At 40.4% G+C, this 26,021-nt stretch overlaps 2 protein-coding genes across 4 annotated transcripts; both read right to left on the minus strand.

Annotated features, from left to right (window-relative positions):
- Nucleotides 1-415: 415 nt before the first annotated feature.
- LOC118332479 (spindlin-1-like) lies at nt 416-11,708 on the minus strand. 3 transcript variants are annotated; one of them, XM_035667786.1, is made up of 8 exons: nt 11,573-11,708; nt 7,012-7,085; nt 6,010-6,121; nt 5,604-5,643; nt 5,254-5,389; nt 4,841-4,958; nt 3,839-4,072; nt 416-2,955 (listed from the first exon to the last, which is right to left on the minus strand). In XM_035667786.1, exons 3-8 carry the CDS (start codon nt 6,047-6,049, stop codon nt 2,756-2,758), a joined length of 768 nt encoding a protein of 255 aa, XP_035523679.1. In that variant the 5' UTR covers nt 6,050-6,121; nt 7,012-7,085; nt 11,573-11,708; the 3' UTR covers nt 416-2,755. The 3 variants fall into 3 exon arrangements, with proteins under 3 accessions (XP_035523679.1, XP_035523678.1, XP_035523677.1); XM_035667785.1 differs by having other exon boundaries at nt 6,010-6,115; nt 7,012-7,112; XM_035667784.1 differs by having other exon boundaries at nt 7,012-7,112.
- Nucleotides 11,709-15,515: 3,807 nt separating this feature from the next.
- On the minus strand, nt 15,516-22,009 carry zmp:0000001301 (rab9 effector protein with kelch motifs). The gene is made up of 16 exons (XM_035668252.1): nt 21,949-22,009; nt 20,778-20,856; nt 20,062-20,150; nt 19,587-19,733; nt 19,425-19,476; nt 19,215-19,315; nt 18,672-18,757; nt 18,413-18,494; nt 18,219-18,304; nt 18,047-18,134; nt 17,609-17,657; nt 17,367-17,457; nt 16,537-16,637; nt 16,336-16,420; nt 15,768-15,872; nt 15,516-15,620 (listed from the first exon to the last, which is right to left on the minus strand). Exons 1-16 carry the CDS (start codon nt 22,007-22,009, stop codon nt 15,516-15,518), a joined length of 1,407 nt encoding a protein of 468 aa, XP_035524145.1.
- Nucleotides 22,010-26,021: the final 4,012 nt, after the last annotated feature.

The raw sequence follows: 26,021 nt of genomic DNA on the forward strand, positions 1-26,021 counted from the left end.
GGTTATGATAAGAGCTGTAATCTGCCTCGGCAACTAACTACATCACAGGAAGTACACAGACTGAAGGTTTTGCGTACATTACTCCATTCTGTACATTGATTCAAGCAAGCCATGTGATTAGTCAAAGGTGTAATGCATCAACCTTTACAGGTTTCTTTTCTGTTTTCATTCCTATGTTCACTGGTTTTTGGAGAAAAAAAATGTGTTATACGTTTACTGGTAGCGGTTGCATTAAGTGCTAAAAGGTCCAACCCAAAAAACCTATACTTGACATACACAACCTAAGTCTAATTTATAAATGGAAAATCAACATTTTTGTTGAAAATATAGGGATGGTTTTTAAAAGTTACGTACGCAAACATACTTTGTCATCAGAATGCATTAATAATTCAGATATATTTAGTAGTTCTGTTGTAATAAACTGGTCCAAAATTATACATTGAGGAACCGACAAGCTCTCAAAACATGTTCTTTTGCTTTAATAAATGCTCTTCAAGGACTCTTACCAATTTAACTGGGATATCAGTCACTGGCCAGTAAAAACAGATTGATTCTGACCCTACAGTATATTCAAATTTTGCTGAAATACTACTGCTCAAGTACAGAACCGTGTTTATGGAAAACCTTCAGTCTCGAATAAATCCAAACAAAATCAAATGTACATTTGTGAAAAAGGAAATTTAAACCTTCACTGGTTGTTAATCTCTTCATATACTTAACACAACTGACTGTGTCCTCTCTTACTGCATACACGCTGTGGAACAGACCAAATCATCTCACAGGCTCCGGACAAAAACTCTTCTTCAGTCGCCCAGGAGAGCATCAGATCTACACCACAAGGAGTCTGTAATCTTTTTCTTTGTGTGTAAATACAAACTGGGATGCTTTTGTTTCAGTAATAATCTTCGACCAAGGGAACCCTTAACAATGCTATGCTCATCATCTTAATAACGGATGAGAACTTCACTGCATCACTCTAGTAGATTCTTGTGGATTCTGGTGACAATTTAAGTCCAACACAGGGGGAATATTCTTCTTATCTCCTCCCCTGGGATTTAAGGTGCATTAAACCAAGTTTTCCAGTCCTTAAATCAACGGTGTGTGACATTTAGAATCCATCACTGTGTTCGAAGTCCAAACGGAGGAAGGAGAACCCAAGAAATCACAGGGTTTTTTTTTCCTTCTGTAACAAGGTATTTAACAGTAAAACAAACAGCCAAGGACAGGAAGGGCTTTGGCCAAGTTTCAGTTTTACTTCTCTGTCACTCCTTCACTGGTGACTTAGAAAAGACAACACTAGAGCAAATCCAAAGGCCTTTTTGAAATCACAAGAAAAAGCTGTCCGATCATCTGTAACATCAAACAACTTCACAACAGGAAGGGCTTTTGGCAATGATAAAAGCAAAAAACTGCCCCCGTCTTTTTTTTTTTAAATCAGTTTTTAACTGCAGACGTCTTTAGATGAGGATTGGTTGACCCTCTCCATGAATATTCAGTTGAAGTCTATAAAGTGAAGCTTGTGTAAGTAGCACACTATATGATGAAGAAACCTGTAATGTTTTGTCCTGTACAACAACCGGAACAGAAATCCCACTTCAGTTAACTTTCATTTGAAACAAAAGGGATATAATAAGTGTCCCCTTTTCTGTGACCAAACCAGACCAAACTTGGTTGAAGATTTTTGTTTTGTTTTTACCCCTTAAAACCCCCTTCAAAGTCCAACTTTGAATTAGACTGTAACCAGTTTTGTTTGTTTCCTGTCTTATGGATCTCAGATATATGGAAGACCATTTCAGCCAAAAATAATAAATAAATATTATGACATAAAAATTACAAACTAATCCAAAATTATGGGATTAACTAAATCAAATTCCTACAATTTGGCATGGTCAAAATATTTTAGTAAATTAAGATTTTTGTAAGTAAAAACTTAACCTCTGCCAAGGAGGTTATGTTTTTGGTGCCAGTTATTTGTCTATTAAAACTACCGTCCTAATTTTCATTAAACTTGGTGGAAGAGTGTAGCCGAAAACAAAGACAAGCTCCTTCTCCATAGTGACCGCAATTGTTTGTTCATCTGGTCTGAGAATTCTCCTTCTTGTAGCCTTTTTGAAGCCCCATTCACCAACTAGCTCCAGATTTCACATCTTTGTTGGGAGGCTGATCTTCTCTGTGGCCAGATGTGTTAGCTGATGTAGGAAACATGACAAGAAATCTTTGAAGACAGTTATGTCATGTTTCCACAGTTTCATTAGGATCAAATTAGCTGTGCCTCAAATTAACTGCCACATCACTATGACCAAAATGTCCCTCCCCAGGCAGCCCACTGGATGAAATCTAACACTGAAAATGGATCTCAAGGTTTAGTCTCTTTCTAGAGTGAAGCAGAATTTTTGGACGGCTTTGACCTGGTTCAGAAAAATATTTTGGGGTATTCACTATATTTTGGACCTCATACGGGTAATGTAAAAACATTTCTTTTTTAATTTAAGGGTTTATGAAGGTCTTCGATAAGGGTCTTCAATGTCCCCAAGCTGTCTTTTTCCCCATCTTAAACGCTACCGAACACAAAAACAAGGCGGTTCTCCAGAAGTATCTATCCTCTCTTTCCGTTGTGAGAATTCTTCTTTTGAGTCTTTACTTTTGTCTTTGATGGTCTGAGAAAACAAGCGCTCAATCAAATGCTTCAGATGTTTCAACATGTGCTGCATTTTGTTTCTGTCGCGTGGGAGGGACTCAGGACGTCCACAAAGTCTTATGAAGTTTTGACCAGGTCGTAGACATAAATAAGAAAGTCGTCGTCAAACTTGATGAAGTAGACGGAGGGCTTGGCCTCCACCTGGTGGATGACCATGCCTGTTCGTTTGCCGCCGTCCTCTTTGGCGTACTCGACCTGTTTACCCACCAGGCTGTCTACCACCTCGCCAGGTTCCCTCTCCGCCGGGACGCTGTCGTCTACAGAGAGAGAGATGTTAGCACTACATGGTATTAACATGTCCTCCATCTTACCCGCTTTTGTTGTTTTTGAAAGATTTTAAGGAAGAATTCTGTATAATACTGGCCATCAAAGAGACATGATCACTATCATATACAATGCTTTAGTAAATGCCGAACGCATAAGTACTGTAAAACTGAAAAAAGTAAATTTTTAAATTAAACAAAAATGTAAAGATTTAACTAAATATAACAAAATAATAAGTTAACAAAAGATACAATTTTAATTATTAGTGAATTAGATTATAATAGATTATAAGTATAAACATGAAAATATATAAAAATAATCAACTACAAGTTAGATACAATATTATTTAAATTAATAAAATCTTTTAAACAATCATAAATATGAATAAACAAAATGAAATGAATAATAATGAAATTAATGAAATAAAACGTGTAAACTATGTGTTGTCAGGATATATAGTACAGCTGTGATCCTGGCGGTACTCCCTTGCCCTCACTGCTTATTCCTAATCACTAATAATAAAATTGTTCAATATATGGTGTATAATGGTATGGCAAATATATGTATGCACAATCACATAAAATTATTACACTGAAATGTGTCCCACTGTTAGGCTTTACATCAGCAATACAGCAAACTTAAACTCATTGTATTACCTTTTAATTACAATTAGCTCGGAAAGCTTGGAACATCAGAATTTTCAATACATATGATCCCATTTCTGCTATTCTATTCCAATAACAGTCCTAATACATATTCAGATATAATCCAAATGCTCAAGACACACACAGTTAAAGGTAGCAAGTGGTTCAGGTAGGTTCCTCTTTATAATCTTCACCAGTTTAAATAAACACTGAATAAGATTACGTCACTCACTGGAGTCGGGCATGATGCGGAGGTCTCCCTCTTTGTAGTCGTCCAGCAGCTGGTACATGTAGAGGACAGGGTCTTTCTCGTAGGTTATGTAGAACCAGGTGGTCATGATGGGAGCCCGGGCCAGCACCATCCCCCTCCACTCCTCCTTCGGACCCTCCTCCGTCTCAAACATGTGCTCCACTGCTTTACCTATCATGGTGTCCGCTAGGTTGACATCTGTTAGGCGGGATTTAGCTGCAGGGATAAAAATTCTAATCAAGACAAAATGCACTTTCCAGGCAGTTGCATGTAGATTTTAGGAACAACACTAAAACTCTAAAGCTTGCGGACCTTTGATGTATGTCATATCCTTCTCTCTACCACTTTTTCCTATGTGCCTCTTTAAAGGCAAAAATGCAAAAAAGAAATCTTTTAAAAAGTCCACAACCACACTTAAAGTGTTATGTTCTGTCAAAATTAACACTCTACTATACTAAACTAAACATTAGTTACACAAGCATGCTAAATGTTAAGATGCTATCGTTATTTAACATGGTAATACAATAAACATTACCATGTTACTGTAACACACTATATAATAAGCTTTATTGACATGCTACTATACCAAACATTACCATGTTATGCTACTTATCTTGTTATGCCAATGCTGATACGGAAATGTAGAAAACATTAGCGTGTTGCAATGGCATGCTACATAATGGCATGTTATAATGTTAGCATGTGATGTTCTGCTGAAATTAACACGCTATTATATTAAATTAAACATTAGCATTTTACACTAACATGCTAAATGTTATAGAAATTATACAGTTATATAATAAACATTAACACACTACTACACTAAACATTATTACGCTAAATGCTAAAAATGTATATGTGTTAATTATACGACATATACATATACATTTTTCAAATTACATTTTCAAATTAACTATCTGTCTGTGCAGCGTTCTATCGCCACTGTGTTCAGTGGCTGTGACCCTGTTCTCAGTTCGGTCTTACCCAATCTGTCAGGGAGCACTTCTAGCCCCTGGACCCTCTCATCTTTATGAAGCTCCAGACCATAAACGCAGTCGAAACCATCATACTTTATCAGATAGAGAGACGGGTTTACTGGCACCTGGTGGATGAACACACACACACACACACACACATACATCTGAAACATTGTTTTCCCACGCTTTTGGTGCTTCTTTCCACACATTCTTAATTGTTAATCACACATCAAGATATTTGCGTCAACAATAATACATATTTGAGTTTGCTGGAAGCAGGCAGCAGTATGCAGATAGAATGAGCACTAAATGTTCATTATAGACTCTCTATAGTATTAAAAGTAGGTCTACACATATCATTAAATGAAACATGTGATGGTAAAACTACTGCTGTCAGTAATTATTCAACCCTCTGCTTACCTGGTCGAGCACTGTTCCTTTCCAGATCACGTGTCCTCCGCCGTCCTTCCAGACGTGTTGGATCCTGCAGCCAACGATGTTGCGTCGTGGCTGAGACAGAACTTTGGTGGTTGGACCCAGACTGCTCTTATGTTTCCTTCCAGGCAACATTAAAACAACACAGTCAACATTATTTGCTTTGAGACTGTGTTTACTGTTTGTACTTTGAGATGCATTTATTGAATCCCCTAATGTGGGAACAGAAACATTATCTCACATTATGAATTAATGTTCCTTTCTACAGGACATTTCAGTCCAATTATTTTGGTCATAACACAAACAAAAATGAGCTGCAAAGCATGTTAACTCACTTATGGGGATTCTTTTTCTTCATCATATTTGCAGAAACACCTGCATGCCGTGAGGAGAAAATCACAGCACATTCATCAAACACTGTACAACTTCCTAAAATGGTGGAGGTTTTGTATGTTGCATGTTCCTATTTACTACAGATACTGCATACTTTATAGGAGTGCTGAATATGTTCAGAAGCAATTGAATTAAAGTGAAAATCTCCCAGACACTAGGGCGGTGTATTGGCAAGAATCTGACAATACAAATACAGGGGTTATGATTCAGTATATTGCGATACTGTAAGAAAGGCGATAAAAGATTCCAATCCAATGGGAATCAATTGGAACAAGTGCAACCATTATGGAGTGTCTGCTAGGTAAATGTTAATAGCTTTGTGTCATGGCAGTGAGGACGACCTCTGACCTGCATCAGCTGTGTCTCTGGGTCCCGGAGTGCTCTTCATTCATCTGGAGGCAGGGGGGCAGCCAGGCTGCCCGGCCACACAGCTACAGCACAAACCTGTCCAGGGCTTAAACTGCAGGAGGAGGAGAACAGTGAACACATTATCTCCTGAAGAGGAAGAACAAAATGACTACTAGCCACAAAAAAACAGCCACAATCTGTCCATAGATCCACACACTCTCCTGCTTGGCTGGAATCAGACCACATATGCCAGTTACTGACATCTACTGGTGATAAGCAGGAATTACAACAACATCAGCAGTGTGTGAAAAAGTGCTGCCAAGGCTGACACAGTAAACCATCGCTGTATGCATGTTGACTGTGAAACATAACCAAATGCTCACAAACATTCCCCTTGATATTTAATATCATGATATAATGAGAGACTAGCTCCATTAAGGATTTTAAAAATACACCTTCCGACCCCAATATGGACTTTTGAGGCTAATATTGATACCAGTTTTAGGGGGGGGGATTTAATGGATTACCAATACAGCGGCCAATTTTACATTTATCTGACTATGCAATGGTACTCAGAAGGCTGCTCTCTAAAATACATAACTTTATTAAAGATTATTGAAGTTAAACGCAGACCAAATTTAACCATACACTTTCACTGCCGCTATTAACGTAATCATACTCTAAATTCTCGATCCGACTTCAGAAATGATCTGCTGCCTTCCCCTCAACACACAGCTCGGCTCCCCGGAGCAGCTCCGGTCTCCGCCTGTCTGAGGCCTTCAGTGCTGATAGGCTATTAACCGCGACGTGTAACCAATCAGATCCAAAAAATGATCCAATCAATGACTCTAAACTGTGATACCATCCGACAGTTTTTACAAATGAATAACATAAACAGAATTTATTGGATTACCTTGAAATTGCACCCAGTGTCACTCAGTCCGTGTGTCTATACTTCAAATGAAAGACAGTAGAAGATAATGGGGGATTCGCAGTATTTACCCAGTCTGCAGTATTCAGGAGTGTTGGTGAGATGTTTAGCAGTTTTCTGGGTTCTCAGGATTCAGGCTGCTCATCTGCAGAACAAAACCAGGACATCAGACCTGTGACAGGAAAACACAAAGCGAACAACTCAACAAACTGGAAGATGATTCATCTGAAAACAAGACCTGAAGAAGAACATTTTTGGTCACTGTGGCTTCACTGTTTGGTCACTGTTTACGGTTGTGAACAGCAGGGGGCGACACACTGTCTGCCACTCTGCTCTTCCAGTGAAGGTGTCTGATGAAGCTGGTTTCTGGAGCCTCTGGGTGACATCTCCACATTGTGCCCTGAACTCTGACTGCAGGCTGCATTATAAGCACTTATGACGCATTTCCTGACTGTATGTGAAGCCTCGACGTGTTTGGACGAATTCAATCTTGTGTAAAAAATATATAATAATTCAAACGTATATCACAAAAAACTATCCAAAACAATGTGTATATTAAAAGGAAAGCTATCCTCTGCCTCAAAAACAGTGGGAATAATAAAATAAATAAAATAATAGATAGATAGATGTGGGACATCATGTAGTACCTCCTGTTTTTTTCCCCTCACTTTCCTTTCTTTTGTTTTTTTGTCTTTCCTTTCCTTCTGCTCTTTGTGTATGCCCTCCCTCTCTTGTTTTGTTTTATTAAATTGTAATCTCTTTTCAAATTAGTTGAGTTACTTCACAGTCTTGTTATGTACCCCCTGGCACCTGCAGAAATACCCCCTGGGATAGACGTACCCCTCATTGGGCATCTCTGCCCTAGGCGTTACTTTCTTTAGCCATTGAGAGACATCTATTTATTATACATCATGATTTAGTATGAAGTTAAAACTGACAGTGACACAGCTCAACCCAACGGTCAACTACTGGAATAGCACTGACCAAAAAGCTTATTACAACTACGCTTCTTACAATACAAACTGAATGAACTTTATGAACAAGCCACAAAAAATACAAACATATAAAGCTGACACCAAAGTCTTTCCCTGAATTTACCAGATATACATTTTAAAACCAATCTAACCCAGGTGACAGACCAGACTACTATCTCAAGGTGAAAAATGACTAAACAAAACTGTGTACTGGAGAGCAGCGTGAAGCCTCCAAAAGGTTTCATGCCCTGAACATGAGACTTCAACTATTGATCATTTGAGCCGGCGAGGAAGGCCTGCAGTGTATTATTTATCTGCAGGCAGGGTGTTATGTAACACGTCCGACCCTCTAACTGCTCACTGTCCCCTTCACTGTGTGCTGTGTACCAACCACAGCCACTGATGCACAGGAAAAACAGTGAACATAAGAACAAGACAAGTTTGTGGGAAAAACTTAAGACTCTGCCTGACTAAACCCAATGGTTTACAGCCAAGTCTCATACCTGAACCAAACCTGACTCAAATCAGGGTTCGAATCCAACCTGCGGCCCTTTGTTGCGTGTCTTCCTCTCTCTCTGCCCCCTCTCTCTCTCTGGAGCTCAGACCCTCCCTCGGTCAAACAGACAGACACAGCCCCATTTAACTCTGTAAATTGTAAAGGGACCCTCTAACCTGGTACCTTATTAAAAACATTAATGTTGGGGCGCATGGTAGCTCACCTGGTAGAGCTTCCTTACTGCAGCAGCCCGGGTTCGATGCCAATTTGCGCCCCCCTTCACTCTCTACCCCCTTACCTGTCAAGATGTCCTATCTAATAAAAGCATAACCCCCCCCCCCAAAAAAAATATTTATACTCCTATAGAAATATTTTATATATATATATACAAATGTTAATGTTTAAGTTAAGAATTGACCCTGCAGCGCTTACTGAACAGTCACAGGTCAGATGATCCCAGCTACATTGTAAATAGACAGCAGTACTCCACAGGCGCCTTCATAGCCTCTTTCAATCACCTCCCGACACATTTGAGCTCATTTTGGTGTGTTAAGGTGTTGATGGATGAATGTGATGATGATCCCAACTCACTGCACAACCAAATAAAAGCCAAGTTATCACAGTAAAGGAGCAACCCACCAGCTATATGTCAGCCGAAGACCTCGAACAAATACAGGTGGACACCACTTTCTGACCCGAGCTTCACTCGTCACTAGGCAGGTGGCCAGATCTCGCTGTGTGAAGAACCGAAGGCTGATTAACGGGGTTAAAGCTTTACGTATCACGGTAAAGGCATTAAAAGATCGACTTGGATTTTATGAATTGATATCAGATCATTCAAATGAAAATCAATTTGAATCGGAAAAAACTGATTTGTGCAACCCAGCCCTATTTCAGATAGTACAACAAATGCTTGGGAGTAAATTCTGCTGACCTGACATTTTAACAGACTCCGGCTCACTGCTGGTTACCCGCTCAGGAAACTAACCTAGCAGAAACACAGGAGACGTTTTTGCAGCATTCGGCTGCAGCTGGTGGTGATTTCCCTCCCGTTGCCCCGAGCAACCCATGATTAGTCGTCTGTTGTCATGACGAGCCGAGCAATGCTGGACGGTAACAACTCGACATCGTTCTGTCCGGGACATACCTTCAACGTAGTGAAACCAGAGACAGGGAGCTCAGTCCGAAACTGTGAGCACGCGCACGCGCACACACACACACACACACACACACTGGTACTGCAAGGCTCTCCAGACTGAAAGACCTACCAAACACTGAATGTTTCGCTCTATTATCCCCCAAAACATCTGGATTACATCAAGTCCCTGCACTGCCCAAACTGTTAAAACATTCAGGCTTCAGCTCCGTGATTCAACCAGAACAATAAAGCTAGTTTTCTGAACGTGTGTGTTTATACTGTGAGTTACAGTCAGGGAGAAACTTTTTTTAACCTTTGTAGACTTCTGTAAAAAGCATTTTCAAGATTTTAAAATGTCCAGTGTGTAACATTGAGGAGAATCTATCATCAGAAATGGAATATAATATTCATAGGTATGTTTTAATTAGTGTATAATTACCTGAAAATAAGAATCATTGTGGTCTCATTACATCAGAAAGTCCGCCATGTTGAACCCCCATGTTTCTACAGTAGCCCAGAATGGACATCAAACACTGGCTGTAGAGAGGGTCTTTTATGCGAGTTTAGCAGCCGCGATTTATCCTACACACTTCAAAACCCATTCTCATTCCCAGGTTGTCAAATACAGATGCGAGCTGTATTCAGTTAGCTGCAATCTGCAACTTCACCACTACATCGCTTCACTGTAAGCTAATGCTCAGCTGAATAGCAGAGGTATTAATCGTTTGAGGTCAAATCTGAAGCAAGTTTTAGCTTGCGAAATGGAAGCAAAAAATATGGCATTTAGAAACTAAAATATTCTATTTTCATTTATTTTTTAATAGAGCCGAATCGATAAATGGTCAAATATATTCATTGTTTCACAGATTATCTGTCTCATGTACTACTGTCATGATATAGTGAAAGTTTTAGCAAACATGACAAAAGGTTATTTTTCTAAAAGTGACCTACTGCAGCTTTAAATACAAAAGACTTCAGTGTTAACTTATTCCAAATGGCTTTCATCTTTCACCGCCGTGTTCACCAAAAACAAAGCTATCTGCATGGAAAGATGCCACTGAGTGTTCGTGGGTTAGCATGACTTATTGTGACATCCGAAGTGTGCCTTAGGAAAATAAGGACTGTCCTCCTCACGATGGTGGGAAGACAGATGTGCTGCAGATGTGTTGAAATGATACAGTTCTGGGTAAACACCGCTGTGATCCTGCCTTCCTCCTGTCTTCCTCCTGTGTTCAGTGGGAGCTGAGCACCAGCAGCTGGGTTCTGGTTCTACCTGCAGGATCAGACCCCGGTTGACCTTTGCTTTGATTTGGTTACAAGTTGGCAAAAGGGGGCGTTGCTATCAGCACACTGGAGCATTCAAATCGGCTTTCAACCACTTCAGCAAGAAACAAACACACAGCTTTGACTTCACTGACTGCATTAGAATGAGAAAATGCAGCAGTCTGTGAAAGGCTGTGAAACTCACCCTGGAGCTCTTTACTGCTCTCGGTCTCCGACTTGGACAGATGTTTTAGCCGCGTTTCTTGCGCGTCTTTCATTTTCATTTCTGCTGTCAGTGTGAATGAGGGTGCAGGCTAATAACAGGTAGCCAACAGGCTGGGTTTAAAATATATATATATACACAGTCATCATCTGCACTGGCAAACGAACAAGCAGGTTCTGCAGGGCCAGCGTCAGCCATGTTGCTCGCCTTGTTTTACTATTATTTACAGCCAGATATCAGGTGAAAAGGGGGCGTATGGGGGCTTCAGACAGGCGGACAATGGTGGGACTGTCCGACGGCATTTCCGCGGTAAAGGCAGAAATATCCCAGACAGAAAGACAGCAGCAGACTGGGCTCGGTCTCTGGCTGTCTGCTGCTGCTGCTGCTGCTGCTTCCCCCGCCCCTCCCCCGCCAGACCAACCGTCGGCGGGAGAACGCCACCGACAAAACGAGCGCTCAGTGTGTGTTGTTTTTTGGCTGTTTACCTGCGGGCTGACTAGCGAGCTAAGAGACAGGTGCATGTTGGTTTCTGTCTTACCGTGGTTATTTTTAAAAACTGGAGGTCGGAGGGGACTGCGGCGGGGTTTCTCGCCTCCTGCTGTCTGTCCACAGAGTCCGTTTCGACTTCACAGGAACCAGCAGAGACTCCACGGCCATCTCACCTCGAAACGTGAAGCTACACACGATGGAAGGAGGGATGTCCGGTTAAACCTTTCACAATAAATGCGCTACTGACTGTGATTGGACCAGATGAATGTAGGCTATATTTGACAAAATATGTCAAATAAAATAAAAACATGTTGCTGGGGTTGTTGTCCACTAATGTGGAATATTAACCTTTTCAATAGTCCATTAATGTTTGCCCCAGTTTTACCCCTAGTTTTATCTGTGCGTCCAGTTCAGAGGTCCAGGAGTGTTTAGCCTAACATTAACGTTAGCTTACCACAAAGACTGGAGGCAAGAGAAACTGTGCCTAAGCTCCATTCATTGGTAAAAAAATGCACTTTACAACAACTCCAAAATTGTCTCATTTACATGTTAGTTATATCCTGAGTACTAAACAGGTGTAAATGTACAGTAAGATGTTATGGCTTTAGCAGCAGTTAAACCTTAATAAGTGAAGTTTTGTATGGATGGGAGAAAGGCTAACGTTAGCTTGTATTGTTGGTTAATTGTATGATTTTATTGTGGAAATTCTGCATTCACGAATGTAAATAGATAGCTCACAGTTGCAGCCAGTTCTTTTCTGCTTAATGGATTAAAATGACATAGTTACCAAAGTTTCAATTTTGCTCCCTTTCTTATCTGTTTTCAGTTTTTAAAATCACCATTGTTTATTTTCATACACACTTTAATTTTGTATGTTTAATTAATTAATATAATTAAGTTACTGGTTTTTATTCATGAGCTTATGTGAAATGTTATTTTATACCAACTTTTTTGACTGGAAAAAAAGTAAAATCTGCAGTGAATATAAATAAACACTGAGCAAATAAGGGCCATAAAACACATTCAAACCCTGAGAATAAACATGGAAGATGTGAGAAAACTCCATTATAACCCGAAGTCCAACACAAAGCTCTTATTTGTCCATATCGCCTCACTTCCGGCCGTATTGCTGCGACCTTGACACTTCTCACCCTCTCTCCCCGCCCCTCTCTTGTTCTGCCAAATAGTGCAACCGAGAGGAAATACAAGGACACCGACTGGCGCATTACGCTGTTTTTCCTTGCGTAATAGTGAGCCGTCCTGCTGTTGAATGCGACAGTGGAGGAGACAGACAGAGAGAGAGGGCGAGAGACAGCGGCACCAGACAGACAGATGTAACAGCTGATCACTAAATACAATGAGCTGTGATACAGTTCTGTCTTAGCAATTATTAAAGCAACAATTTCCTCCTGTCAGAGCTGTGATGCTGCATTTACATTCTGTTGGATTAATCAAAATCACCCATTTCTGTCTATATTTGTGTTCACTCTGAATAACATGAAGTCATGCAGTTGTGTGTGTTTTTTTTAGAAACTTGTAAAAACATAAAAAGGACAAACAAGTGTAATTCTGGGAAATGTCACACACATTAGGCAGGGCAACATAACAGTGGAATCCAACAATTTTCACAGTGGTAGTCCAACTGAGACCAGCACTCACTTTTGAGAGGAAGAGTAGGCACACACACTTCAAATAAAATGGAGACCATATCTTGGAATTATAACTTCCGTATCTCATAATTAATAATTATCTAAAACGTATTATTTAGTATCTTGTGGTGTGAAAGGTTGGTATTTTTGTTGTTAGTGAAAGCTATGCTCTGCTGTAGCACAAACATCTGCTGTTTTATTATTATTTCAAGTACTATTCTTAATCAGTGGAGGTGAGATCATGTACTAACAGCCAAAATATGGGTAGATTATCAAATATAATCACCTGAAAATAAGAATTGTTGTGTTGTTGTTACCTTAGAATGAGACCTTTTTATCTACAGACGCTGCGGGTCGCCTTCCATGGAGTCATGGGGCAAAGCTAACACTGGCTAGATGAGTTTCACATTCACCATAACTTCCCCTACAGGCTTGGTACAGCTTGGGTGAGACGAGGGGGCTGCAATCTGTGACTACACCACTAGATGCCACTTACTCCTACACACTGGTCCTTTAACAGACTTGTGGAGTAAAGTAACACTGACAGTAACAGTCTCTATTTGAAAAAATGTTGGTGTGGAATAGCGACAGGGAAAAACAATAATCATGTACATTAATGCTCTTAAACTTGCACGATAAGGGAAAATATCCTAATTTGCCTGATTTTGTGTCATATATCTAATTTTACTATGTTGGATGTTCATATTTACATCATTAAATAGGAGTCCTTGCTGCAGCCGCCCAGGGTTCAAGTCTTGTCACTCTCAATTTTTTTATATCTGGCCAAAGTTTTAAATAATGAGGTAAATGTGTGTAATCCACATGGCTTCAAACTGCTCTGAATACGAGGGACAACACACCCAACAAGCAGAAAGTGTCATCAAAGCTGGAGTGGCTTTTAAACCATTGACTTTTTTCAGGCCAGAAAACCAAAACAAAGGGACTGAAATGCCCCATAGAGCTGATGGGAGGGTGGGGGTGATCATGCTCTGCAGCTTTAAACTTAAAATGCTTCTGTACAACACAGAACATGAGTGACCTGAAACGCACTGCTCTACCGCTGGCTCCACTGTAGCTTGCTTTTTGCTTTTGTTCCACAAGCTGGAGACATCATGACGGACAGCGTCAGAGCCATAAAACAGTCCCACACGACTGATGTTGGCTTAATGTTTTATCTGCAGCTACAGTTCAGTAGAAATGTAGAAATGTTATTCTGCTTCCAGTACTGCTGCTGCGAATTAAAGAGGCAGCACAGCCTGCAGCAGCTGTGGAGCTCTTCACGGTCCACCGGTTTGCTTAAAGACACCGAGGACAAAAAAACACGTCAAACTTGTCAACGTCCTGTTGTTGTCTCAGCTACAATCTGCTTTTATAAACAGATAACACAATGAAAACAATTCAACGAGAATCAGATTTACCATCACATACTAAACATTAAGACTACATAACCCATGTTACACTGCTGAACAGAACTACCAGTATGGAAGCTCAAAAACATCTTTTTCAAGTCAAAAAACATTCAGTAATCTTTTATTCAGTTACTTTGTTACAAATATTTACTGTAAAAAGTGCCAGAAACTATGCCATCCTCAGTACTACATCAGTGGTAACCATGGAAACAGTCATCTATCCTGTTTGCCACAATACACTGAAAAAAATCTCAGTGGATATTTTCTGTGATTATTGCGTCCTTAAATTAGATTTTCCTATTTTTTCTTAGTTCAATCTATTATGAGGTTCACTAATCAATCAATTAATCAATCAAATGATGATTTTCTGTTGAACTGTCATACATTAAACAATCCAGGATACAAACCTTTAGTACAGTTTATGGCAAAATATTTTTATTGTAGGAAAGTTCAATACATAAAGAGTATTCATTTTGCCTTTTTGCTTTCAGGTAATCTTCCCACCCAGGACACTTTCAGATAAAACATATAAGTGACACATATTTGTATCTGACCCACCGCTTAAAGATCCCCGTCCTGATCTTAAACATACTACAAGGAGCTTTTAACTGGTTGTGAAACAGTCTCATTTTAATGCCTCTGTATGAACTACAGATCAGACCATCAGTAGAAAACAATTATGATATAGTTATTCTACCTGCCCGGTTGGATTCCCTTAGAGTAGAAACACTACCACTTTTGTCCACAGGGACCGCCAGAGTCAACACAAAATGAAAGTTCCTTGTAGGAAGCTTTAACATGAGGGGCCCAAAGGTAACAAAACATGAAAAAATCAGTCACTCAACCCTATCTATCTATCTTCGTATCTATCTATCTATCTATCTATTTATCTATCCTATCTATCTATTATATCTATCTATCTATCTATCTCATATCACATTCCTTTGAACTGCTGCATGATGGACAGAAGATGTTCGCTGCGTTTCTGGATGCTGCTGTGCTCCTCCTTCAATCGCTCCTGCTCCTGCAACACTTCCTCCTGAGGACCCATCACACAGACAGACAGACAGACAGACAGACATCTGCATTCTGAGGACCACAGTGTGTGAAGCAGTGGAGAAACCAGACATAAAGTACAGCAAGAAATGGAAAAAAGCTTGAGTGAAGTGTGTGTGTGTTTACTGACTCGGAGTCTGCAGAGCTCCCTCCTCTCTCGGTCGTTCTCCTCGGCTCTCGCTCGGAGCCACGCCTCGTTTTGAGAGCGATGTCTGTCCAGCATCTCCTGCAGCTCCTGACACACACGCATCAAATGTGTTACTCAATACTACAAAGCAACACAAACAGATGTCCAGATGTGCTAATGTGCCCAAAAGCATTCAGCTGTGCTAATTTGGTAGCATTAGCATGTTAACATCATAAAATGTTTTTAGATTCTAATCAGATGTTTTGCCAAGTAGGTCTTCACATACAAGGAATTTTGGTGCAAAAAAAGACAAAAAGCAAGTATTTGATGGAATAGATTAGATTAGATTTAGAGTTGGAATAAATTAAACTACATCAAATTAATTACATTTGGTATATTAAAATAGATTGTTTAACACATGATTATATTAGGATAGATTAGATTAGATCAAATCAGATGAGATTCATTGTTTTACAGCTTGAAGTGGAATCAGTTCTATTAAATTAAATTAGATAGTTAGAATGAATGAAATTAGATATATTAGACTGGATTTAGTTGGGATGAGAGGAACCTGTTGCTGTTGCTGTCTGTGGCCTTCATGAGCTTCTCTGTCTCTTTGCAGAGCAGCAGCAGCTTTTGACAGCTCGGACTTCTCTCTGGAACAAAGAAATGTAGCTGTGAGATAATCAGTAGAAGTTTGCTTGTTAGATGGATAGGCAGACGGTTATTCAACAGTCACCGTTCGTCTTTTCAAAGTGACCCCAACACGTACCGATCCAGTTTCTGGAACTCCTGGTCCAGCAGAGTGAATGCTGTCTGGATCATTTTCATGGCCTGATCTCGAACTGCGCTGAAGTCTCTGTGGACAAACACCTGCAGGAGGTTAAATACCAGAGTTATTATCAGTGTGAGCAGGCAGCATGCTCCAAGCAAGTATCAGCGACCAGGACTACTACTGCTACTACTACTGCTACTACTGCTACTGCTACTACTGCTACTGCTTCTACTGCTGCTGTTGCTCCAATCACTGCTACTACTGTTGCTATTGCTACACCTTCCTCTACTTCTTCTATTGCCACATTTGGCACTGCTGCTGCTAGCACGGCTGTTACTGTCACAACTATTACCACTACTGCTTCTACTGATAAAACTACTGTTACTACCCCGGCAAGCAGAGAGAGGGTGGCTGAAACCAGTCTGGAGCATTTGCAGAGCAACTAAAATAAACACGATTTATGGCATGAGTTAGCTTAATTTGCTCTGTTAAATGTGTCAGATTGCTAACCATTCCCTGCCATCTAACTTACAACCTCTATTTGGTTTTGTGATTAGATTAGACTGGCTAAATAGCAGAGCTTTCTAGTGTATGGTACAGGTTGTTAAAGTAGGATGAGGTGTAGCCAGTTACCATGGAGACGATGCAGTGGTAGTAACCAACGGTCTGAAAGTACCTTTACTTCTACTTCTGCTACTTCTTGCTCTTTCAATGCACCACCTTCTACTCCTCCTGCACAGCCTTTTTGGCACTCAGTTTTGTCTTTCTCGTTAACCACCCAACTTCTCCACCATGTGTTTGTGTGTGTGTGTGTGTGTGATCATCACCTGTGCATTAGCTGCTGTGTTCCTGGACTGGTTGGAGGGGGCAGTCTCGCTCAGCTCGTAGCGGACGTTGGGAACCTTTGTGGGAGTGAAGCTGTCAACGGTCCAAACCAGAATGAAACCAGAGTGTCAGTACTGAGAGATGAGACTCAAACGGAGCGTGACATGAGGCTGAAACTGCAGACACACACACGGAGGTGAAACAGAAACACAGGTGTGTGTGTGTGTGTACAGCAGCTGCTGACCTGTGGCTGACTCCCTGCAGACCAAACTCTGACAGAATCTCCTTCATTACTGTAGAGAAAATGTTCAGCCTCAATGTCTTCTTCGTCACTTTTAATGATAGCAACACCATGAATGGCTTCGAGGTGAGACTGACTGAAAGTGTGCACCATTGCCCCCATTTGTGCTTTTCTTGTATTCAAAATCCATAAGCCAGAGTATCATGCCACTTCATGGTACGTTCCTTCTCCCCAGAGGAGGAACCCTTTCATTTCATTTCCAAATTACCTTTCTTTGAGCGCCATCCTCTGGACAAACTATACATTTCAGCTCCACTCACTGTTGGTAAGGCTCTGAGAGTAGATAAATCATCAGTTTGTTCTGTCCAGCACTTTCAAATTGGCTCCTCTAGGCCCTGGTGTTAATGTTATTTTAAAACAAGATAAATATGAATAGATTACCTGGTTGTCTCTCTGAGGGGTTAATGAGTTTCATCACCTTCAGGTCATTAAACTCCTGCTCTTCGTTCTTCCCTCCAAATACAAACAGCTGTCAACCAAACAAACACACAAGAAAAAGTATGTTTAATATCATATCACATGACAGTAATTAACATAAATTATATAACCTTACGTGGCTGTGGAGAATGAAAGCAGTGTGTCCGTGACGACGGGCTGGAGGAATCCCGACGTACAGAGGAACCTTCCATTTCACCTTAGCTGGAGAGACACGGTGTGAAATATTTGAGCAATACAACTTAAACCTTTGACTCTCTTTCGAATAATTCACAATTTTATTTGTCAGGTAATGTGCAGCGTCTCACTCACCAATACTGAGTTTATGGATTTCATTGGAAGACGTCACTGTGCCGTCCTCATTTGTGCTTTTGCCAGCAAACAGGTAGATATCCTCCACAGGATTTAACATAGGGGAAAATAATTCAACATAATGACAACAGCAAGAAATATTGAGCTTGACCTTAAAATAAAGTGACACAAAAACCTATGGAGGCTAAAGTGTGCCAATTCTAATCAAAATAATCCATACATGTGATAAAAAACATGGTGTGTGTGTGTGTGTGTATACTTTATCATGGTGTGCAGTCAGTGTTTGCCCGCTGCAGGCTGCAGGTGATTCTCCCTTCACCTCCCATTTCTGCCACACCAAGTTGTCTAAGTTGTAGAGAAACAGAAAGGTCATAGGTCAGAGACTAATGAGTAATCGGCATAGATCACAAGTTACATCACAGTAGCATTAGGTTGTGTAAAACTACACTTATCTATGGAAATCCAGTGACTATATTCAACTAAAATAATTGTTATCATACTTTATTAAATTATATATATTTACAGCGATCAGAAATAACACTGAGCACTGACAGGTGAATGAATAACACTGATTTGGTTATCATGGCTCCTGTCAGTGGGTGGGATATATCAGGCAGCAAGTGAACTCACTTTTGTCCTCAAAAAAGTTGATGTGTTAGAAGCAGGAAAAATGGGCAGCCTGAGGATTTGAACTATTTAGACAAGGGCCAGATTGTGATGACTAGACGTACAAGTTCAGTTGTAGTGTTACATTGTGCGCAAGCACGAGATAATTATTTCAGAGATCTGAATCCGCGTTTACCTGTGTTGAGAACATAGAGGTCTTTACAGAAGGTTCCACCTCCTTCATAACCTCCAAACATGAACAGCTGATCTCCAACCAGAGCAAAACTCTGACCACACCTACACACAAACATTCATACAGTGAACATACAAATCCTAAAATTATTTTCAGTGTTACTAAGGTGCAACAAATGCCAGGTATTATTCCAAAGCACTAGCAATGTCTTACAGGGCAGGAGGCAGCGATCCACTAGTTTTAACTGGCGTCCAGGTGAGAGACACTGAAACAGAACAGAGGAAAATACATAAACGGCATACACAAACATATCAGTCTTAACAAGTTAATTTTCATAGCTTAGTAGGGTAATCCAGACGATGATGATGTATGGACCTGTGTTGAAAACCATGAGATCGTTGGTTGGATTCCCACCCACAGTGCCTCCGTACGCATAGATGTTGTCTCCCATGGCAACAGAGCTGTGTCTGAGGGTTCTGAGGGCCATGCCACCAACTTCTAAGCAATCCCAGGTCAAAGACACTGTAAAAAATGGAAGTACTGTCACACTACTTCTGCACACTTGATTTTACTCGTCCTTAAATGTACAACAAATGTACAATGTATGCAACACTCTCAGTTTGAAACTGATCCCTCTATATGTGCTATGTCTATATGGCTGCCACCAGGTTTGATTCAGTTGGATTCCCCTACAAGTCAATAAAACAAGGCAATAGAAACACCACGCTTTTGTCCACAGGGGTTGCCAGAATCAATACAAAATGAAAGTTCCTTGTACAAGCTTTCATGTAACACTAAAATAAAAAAGCAAGCTAGATGTGTTCACCTCCACCTGCTGTAAAATCCTCACCTATGTCAAAGCTGTAGACTCCTGGGAGACACTCAGTGGCGTCGGGGCTGGACGCTCCTCCAAACAGAAACAGCTTCCCTTTCACAACACTTAAAATGACACAAGACAAAGTGCACATATTGTCACTGATAGTACTACTGATCCCACGGAGAATCAACACCTGCACAAAGCTTTTGGCTCACTGTTTTGGTTGTCTAGACCAACAAAAGCAACATTGATGCTTCATGAAGCCATGCAGCCACTGCCAAAATAGGAACAAGACAAGCTAACTCTATGCTACTTATATAGGTAAAAAGTGTGAAATAGCCCTGCCCATGAATAGCTAACTAGAAACTTTTTTTAATTCTTCGAAGAATCTTAAGACTCATTCATTTTTATCTTGCTTTTTTTAGTAGTCTAAGTATAGTATTTCATTTTTTTTTTAATCCTATTATAATTATTAGCTATAATTATTATTATGCTTCTCAATTAGCACAGGAACTGTCAGAATCTAACTGTATGCTATCAATTTAGCATGTGAGCTAACACAAGATAACTGTGTTACGTTCCGTCTGGATGCAGCAAATGCATACTGCTGCCCTCCACATAATGCAGAATTCCATTGATTAACCTTTTAACCTTTAGTAGTTAAGTTTGATACAATGGAAAAAATGTATACGTTTTCTGTAATTTCCTAATCATTCATGCCAAATTACTCAGTCAGTGCTGTTGTTTACCAAAGAGTGTGTCCTTCTCTGGCTGACGGAACTTCTCCGCTCTGAGGAATCTCCTCCCATGTCACATCATCAGGAGAAACTACAAATAACAAGAAAATCTTTGGTTATTTTTATTGACAGTATATTATTAGTGGACAAAGCCTCTGGATTCTGTGAAGTGTCTTTAACCTGCATTCTTTCTTTCTAATGGCCAGCATGGGGCAGCTCCATGGGCTGGAAAAAAGAAGCCTCTTATGGAGAAATGAGTCGACTTCTGACTTGATTTATGAGCTCAGTAAAACAGTTCCACCTAATGAGTTTATGGTCTTTAATCTCTAGTTTCAAGTCTTCATACAGCATGATTCTCATTTGGTAAATGAACAAGTAAAATAGATGATAAAGCACTGTCTGTTTTAGGTAATGGTATGCAATGCACCAAACTCAGATCAAACTGTCAAACTAGGCAGTGCTGATCAAATATGAATCAAGATTCTGTTACTGTGTTGACTATTTTTCGCTTTTAAACAGTTTCAGAAGCATATTTTAGTGTACTGTTTATCTGTAATACAAGAATGTGCTGTACCCTGTGCAGTTGTCATGAACGGGTAAATTAGTTATAAAGATCCCAAACTGTTTTTTGTACCAGGCTGTAAAGATGTTTGGCATTTTAATATGGGGCCTTATGGAGATTGACTACTCAAGTGGTGGATTGATAAACTGCCATTTTTGGCACTCATTATGACTACCTTTGTCTCTGATTTTACCTGTTAGCATGTAGAAGTCATGAAGTAAACAGGGTTGTTCTAATAAAGGAGAAGAAAATTAGCAGACCATTACCACCAGAATCCACAATTTCACCCATGTTTACGGTGTGTTTTCAATTGTGTGAATGTGAAGTAGGCTGCTGTTTGTCACATCTGGCTGAAGTAAAAAAGTTTTGAATTGAGAATAAAACAGTCACTTCTTGGGTGATGCTGCAGGCTCCTCCAAAACAGAAAAGGCAACATTTCCTGCCAGAGTTAAGGCTGGCCGTGTCTGTGAAGGAGAATACGAATAAAAAAGGGTCTTTTCTATCTAACAATGAGCAAACCCACCCACAAAACACCTCTTCCAGTTTCATCTCTACGTCACTCCACTTTAAGCTTTGAATGAGTCACACACAGTTTATTGGTACAACAACACTGTGACCCACCTGGGACTTGGGGCTTCTCCCTCATCTCTTTCTCCAGCCAGTGACCGCTGGCTAATGCCATCTTCACATCTGCTATTCTCTCTTCTCTCTCTCTGTTCACACAACACACACACGCACACACACACACACACACACACACACAGACAGTTTTTACCATCTGAAGTTGTTCAGAAATCTGAGTCATACAAGTAAGCCACTTACTCTACGGGGGAGGTTTTATTTTTTGGTCCACTCTGTTGGTTTGTCTTTAGTCATCTAAACAATTAAATAATTATATAATTATATTTCAGGTCAGATTTGCGGAGCACATAACAAAGTGATTTGTTCTTGGTAAGGATAGCAATCCTGACCATGGTGGCATTAACATGAGCATCACATGACTTTTTATATTTATTATTATTATTTTTCATAAATTCAGAACTGTGAGCTAAAGATGCAAAACATTTTTGTTTTACCACTATTCACCACTAAACACAGTATATGAACTTTACCATTCGGGGAGCTCATTTTCTTTCGGTAATAATGGCGATTTGGCACACAGACTGACTTTGTTTTTTTCTGAACTTTGAGTTAAAGTGAGTGAAGTGTAGGATATTGTGCCACCACGTTTGGATGGTGATTTTTTTTTCAGTATTAAAATACATAATATGAGAATAAATTAAGTTATAATAAAAAGTTAAAACAAAATATCATAAAATGTATTTTTATGTTTGTTCATCTGAAACCATTTAGAAATAGATGACAGCTCTTCAAATTAATCTAGGTGTGACCTGTTTCACATTAAACACACTGTGCAGATGCAGCTGAATGATATCAACCATCAGCATGTGATGCCATTTCACCTCTAAGTGGCGCTGCAGCAACATGATACATTCAAATGGCCATATATCCAAATAAATACATTCTCAACATGTTTTTGTCATTATCATACCAAATGAATAGGCTTGTGTGGTCTTGCTGGAGGTACTCGCTCTCTGAATGTTTTTCTCGTTATGTATAAAAATGAGCAGGATGAAACCACCTACCTTTTGAGGTTTGTGTCTGTCAGGATGTTGATTTCTTGCTTTTCTATCGTTGTTTTATTGAAGCTGCTCAAAGGCACAGATGAGTCATCTCGCAGTCCAACAGCTGTCCTCTGCGTCTCAGCTTACTAGTAAGCTACACTTTCCTCTGCAGGTACACTGTTGCCTAGCAACGCCTCCAAACATACTGTCTGTCAGAGGAGGTCAGCATTTCATAGGACAAGGTGAGACGCTGGATAAAATTATGGAAGCCCATTTCTGCCAGTAAAATAAAAAGATAAGATGAAAATGTAGCCTTGGTTATAATATGTTAAGTCATTATTATGAGATAGAAAGTCATTATTATGAGATAGAAAGTCGAAATTATGTGATAAAATAATTAGCAGAATTATAAAATAAGATGAAAACATGTTCATGTTAAGTCAAAACTAAAAAGTTCCAATTGTGAGATATAAAAGGAGGTTGAAATTAAGAGATTATTATAAATAACTTTTTATTTCATAGTTTTGACTTATCAAGGCTAAGTTTTCATCTTATTATTTATTTTAGTGGCGGAAATGAGCTTCCATATAAATGACAAGAAGAAATGAAACATTCATTAATCCTAAAGGCAGAGGTGTCGACTTGAGTCACATGACTTGGACTTGAATCAGACTAAAGTCAAAAAAAGTTGTGACTTTACACTCGACTCTGACCAAAATCAAAAAGACTTGCAACTCGACTTGGACTTCACTTGGACTTGACCTTTTGACTTGAAAATACTTAATTTCTTCCCCAAAAGATTAATAAGTGTGTTATTATTAAGTGTGCCACTGATCAATTAATATGTATTCCTCCATAAAGTACTGGTACTGTGGTACTTGTTAATAGTGTTATATACTGGAGGCTATGAAAGTGCAACATCAGCACTACTTTTTATGATGAGTCCAGTTGCACCTTTTTTAACAAATAAATACTCATTTCAAAAAGCATTCATGATTTGTGTAAACTTAATATATTATCACTCTGTTGTTAAAATGCCATTATATTTGGTGAATAGAGCATTATGACTTGTCTAAGACTTACTTGTGACTTGCGAAACAATGACCAATTGGGGTCCCAGCTCTGCATAAAGAGTCTTGTGTGTTCAGGTAAATAAAATCACACTTTAACTGTGAGCTCCAGGCAGGGATCAGATTAAAGAGCATAAACCTGTTCAGTATTTATTTTCTCTGTAGGTGGAGTTCTTTTCCTTGTCTCTTCAGCCATTATCGCTGCTGATTATAACCACTTAGTTCTTCTTTGTTTGCACAAAACACTTAAAACACTTACAGAGAAGTGAAGAGATTAGAGCTCTGCAGTCAAACCATTTTCCTAGCTGTGACATGGCTTAAACCAGTATTTACTTGGGAGGTTTAAATTACTACTATATCATTTCTATATAATTAATTCTAAATACTAACTAATATCTGACTTAATCAGTAAAAAATTCTATAACTCAGTCATACAGCTATAAGAAGGGGAAGGGGACAATTGTCAGGAGCCAGAGATAAACTTGAAGACAGAAAGCAACTCAGAATTTCCTCCCATCTCCTAGATATTAGAGAGTTCCACAACTGTGGAAAACATCCTGCGTGGTGCCGGTGCCAAAAACGCCGCACTCCAAAGACCTCAACAGCTACAGGCCGTGGCGCTGACATCACACTGATGAAGACACTGAAGCGCTGGTCCTCGCCCATCTCCGCCCTCTGGTGGGACATCCATGGACCCCGCCTTCAGTTGCGCTATCAGCCTGGCGTCGGGGTGGATGACGGCTGTCATCTTCCTCCTTCACAGAGCCTTTCTCATCTGAAAAGTCCTGGAAGCACTAGTGAGGATCACGTTCTTCGACTCTCCAGTGCTTTCAACACCATCCAGCCTCTGCTTCTGAGGACCAAGCTGGAGCCTCTCAGGTGTGGATTATCACCTCACATCCGGATTCTGACCACCTCCGACACGCCACCCGACAGTATGTGAGGACAAGGACCCGTGTCTCGGATGGTGGTCCCTGCAGACAGGGCTCACAGGAACAGTTTGGCTCTTTCTTCACCGCCTGTACCACTGCAGACTTCAGCACAGCCTCTGTCACCTGCCAGAGTTCTCGTGATGACTCTGCATCATCGGCCCTCATACTGAACTGAGCGAAGACAGGGGATCGGAAGAACCTGAGTAACAACGGGACTCTTGTGCGCGACCTGGGGTCACGCTGGAAAGCCTGGCGACCGGGATCAACCACAGGGACGAAACAAAGGACCGACTGGTGGTGCGACGGGTTGCACCGCAGGCGCAGTCACCGCGCCCCCGGCACGCAGTGACACATCTGGGTATCGGGCACATAGAGGCGAGTGGATCTTAGTACTGGGTGTTCACGAACCAATAAATGGACCTGGACTACGAACATTATCGCTCCTTTATAAGAGGCAGACACTCCTACTCTGCCTCTGGCAAACTCCAGGTCTTTGGAGTGCAGGGGAGAGCTCCCTGAGGTCATTCTTGACTCCCTGTTGTGGCACTCAGCCATTTTCTTTGGAGTGTCTGCTGAGCAGCCCAGCATTCGGCAAGCCGACCAGAAAGAATCCGACAACTGTTAAGAAGGCCAGCCTCTGTCTGGTTGCCCCCTCCCGACTCAGTGCATGTGAGAGAGGAGATGATTAGCAACAGCTACTCATCAACTGATGACAATGTCTTCCCACCCCATCCACCTGCACTCGAGCAGCTCTTCGTCACAGACTCCTTCACCCAACATGTGTGAAGGAGACATTTCGTAGGTCCATTCCTTCCCTGCTGCTGTCAGCCTATATACACAACCAGCACTGCTCAGTAGGGACACATAACAATGTCGCGCAATATTTTCACTGTAACTGCTGCTGCCTCCATTTAATATACATATTTATGTCTTTTTTGTTTATCCTGTTGTGTTAAATCTGTTGCTGTGATTCTTACTTTTTCTTTCTCTTGCACATAGTGTATTTTATTTGATTAATTTTTTTCCTACTCCTTACTCCGTTTGTATAAGATCTCTCTAACAACACG

Source organism: Morone saxatilis, unplaced genomic scaffold, assembly GCF_004916995.1.
Source record: "Morone saxatilis isolate NCDOM2014 unplaced genomic scaffold, NCSU_SB_2.0 Contig21, whole genome shotgun sequence".
NCBI lineage: Eukaryota > Metazoa > Chordata > Actinopteri > Moronidae > Morone > Morone saxatilis.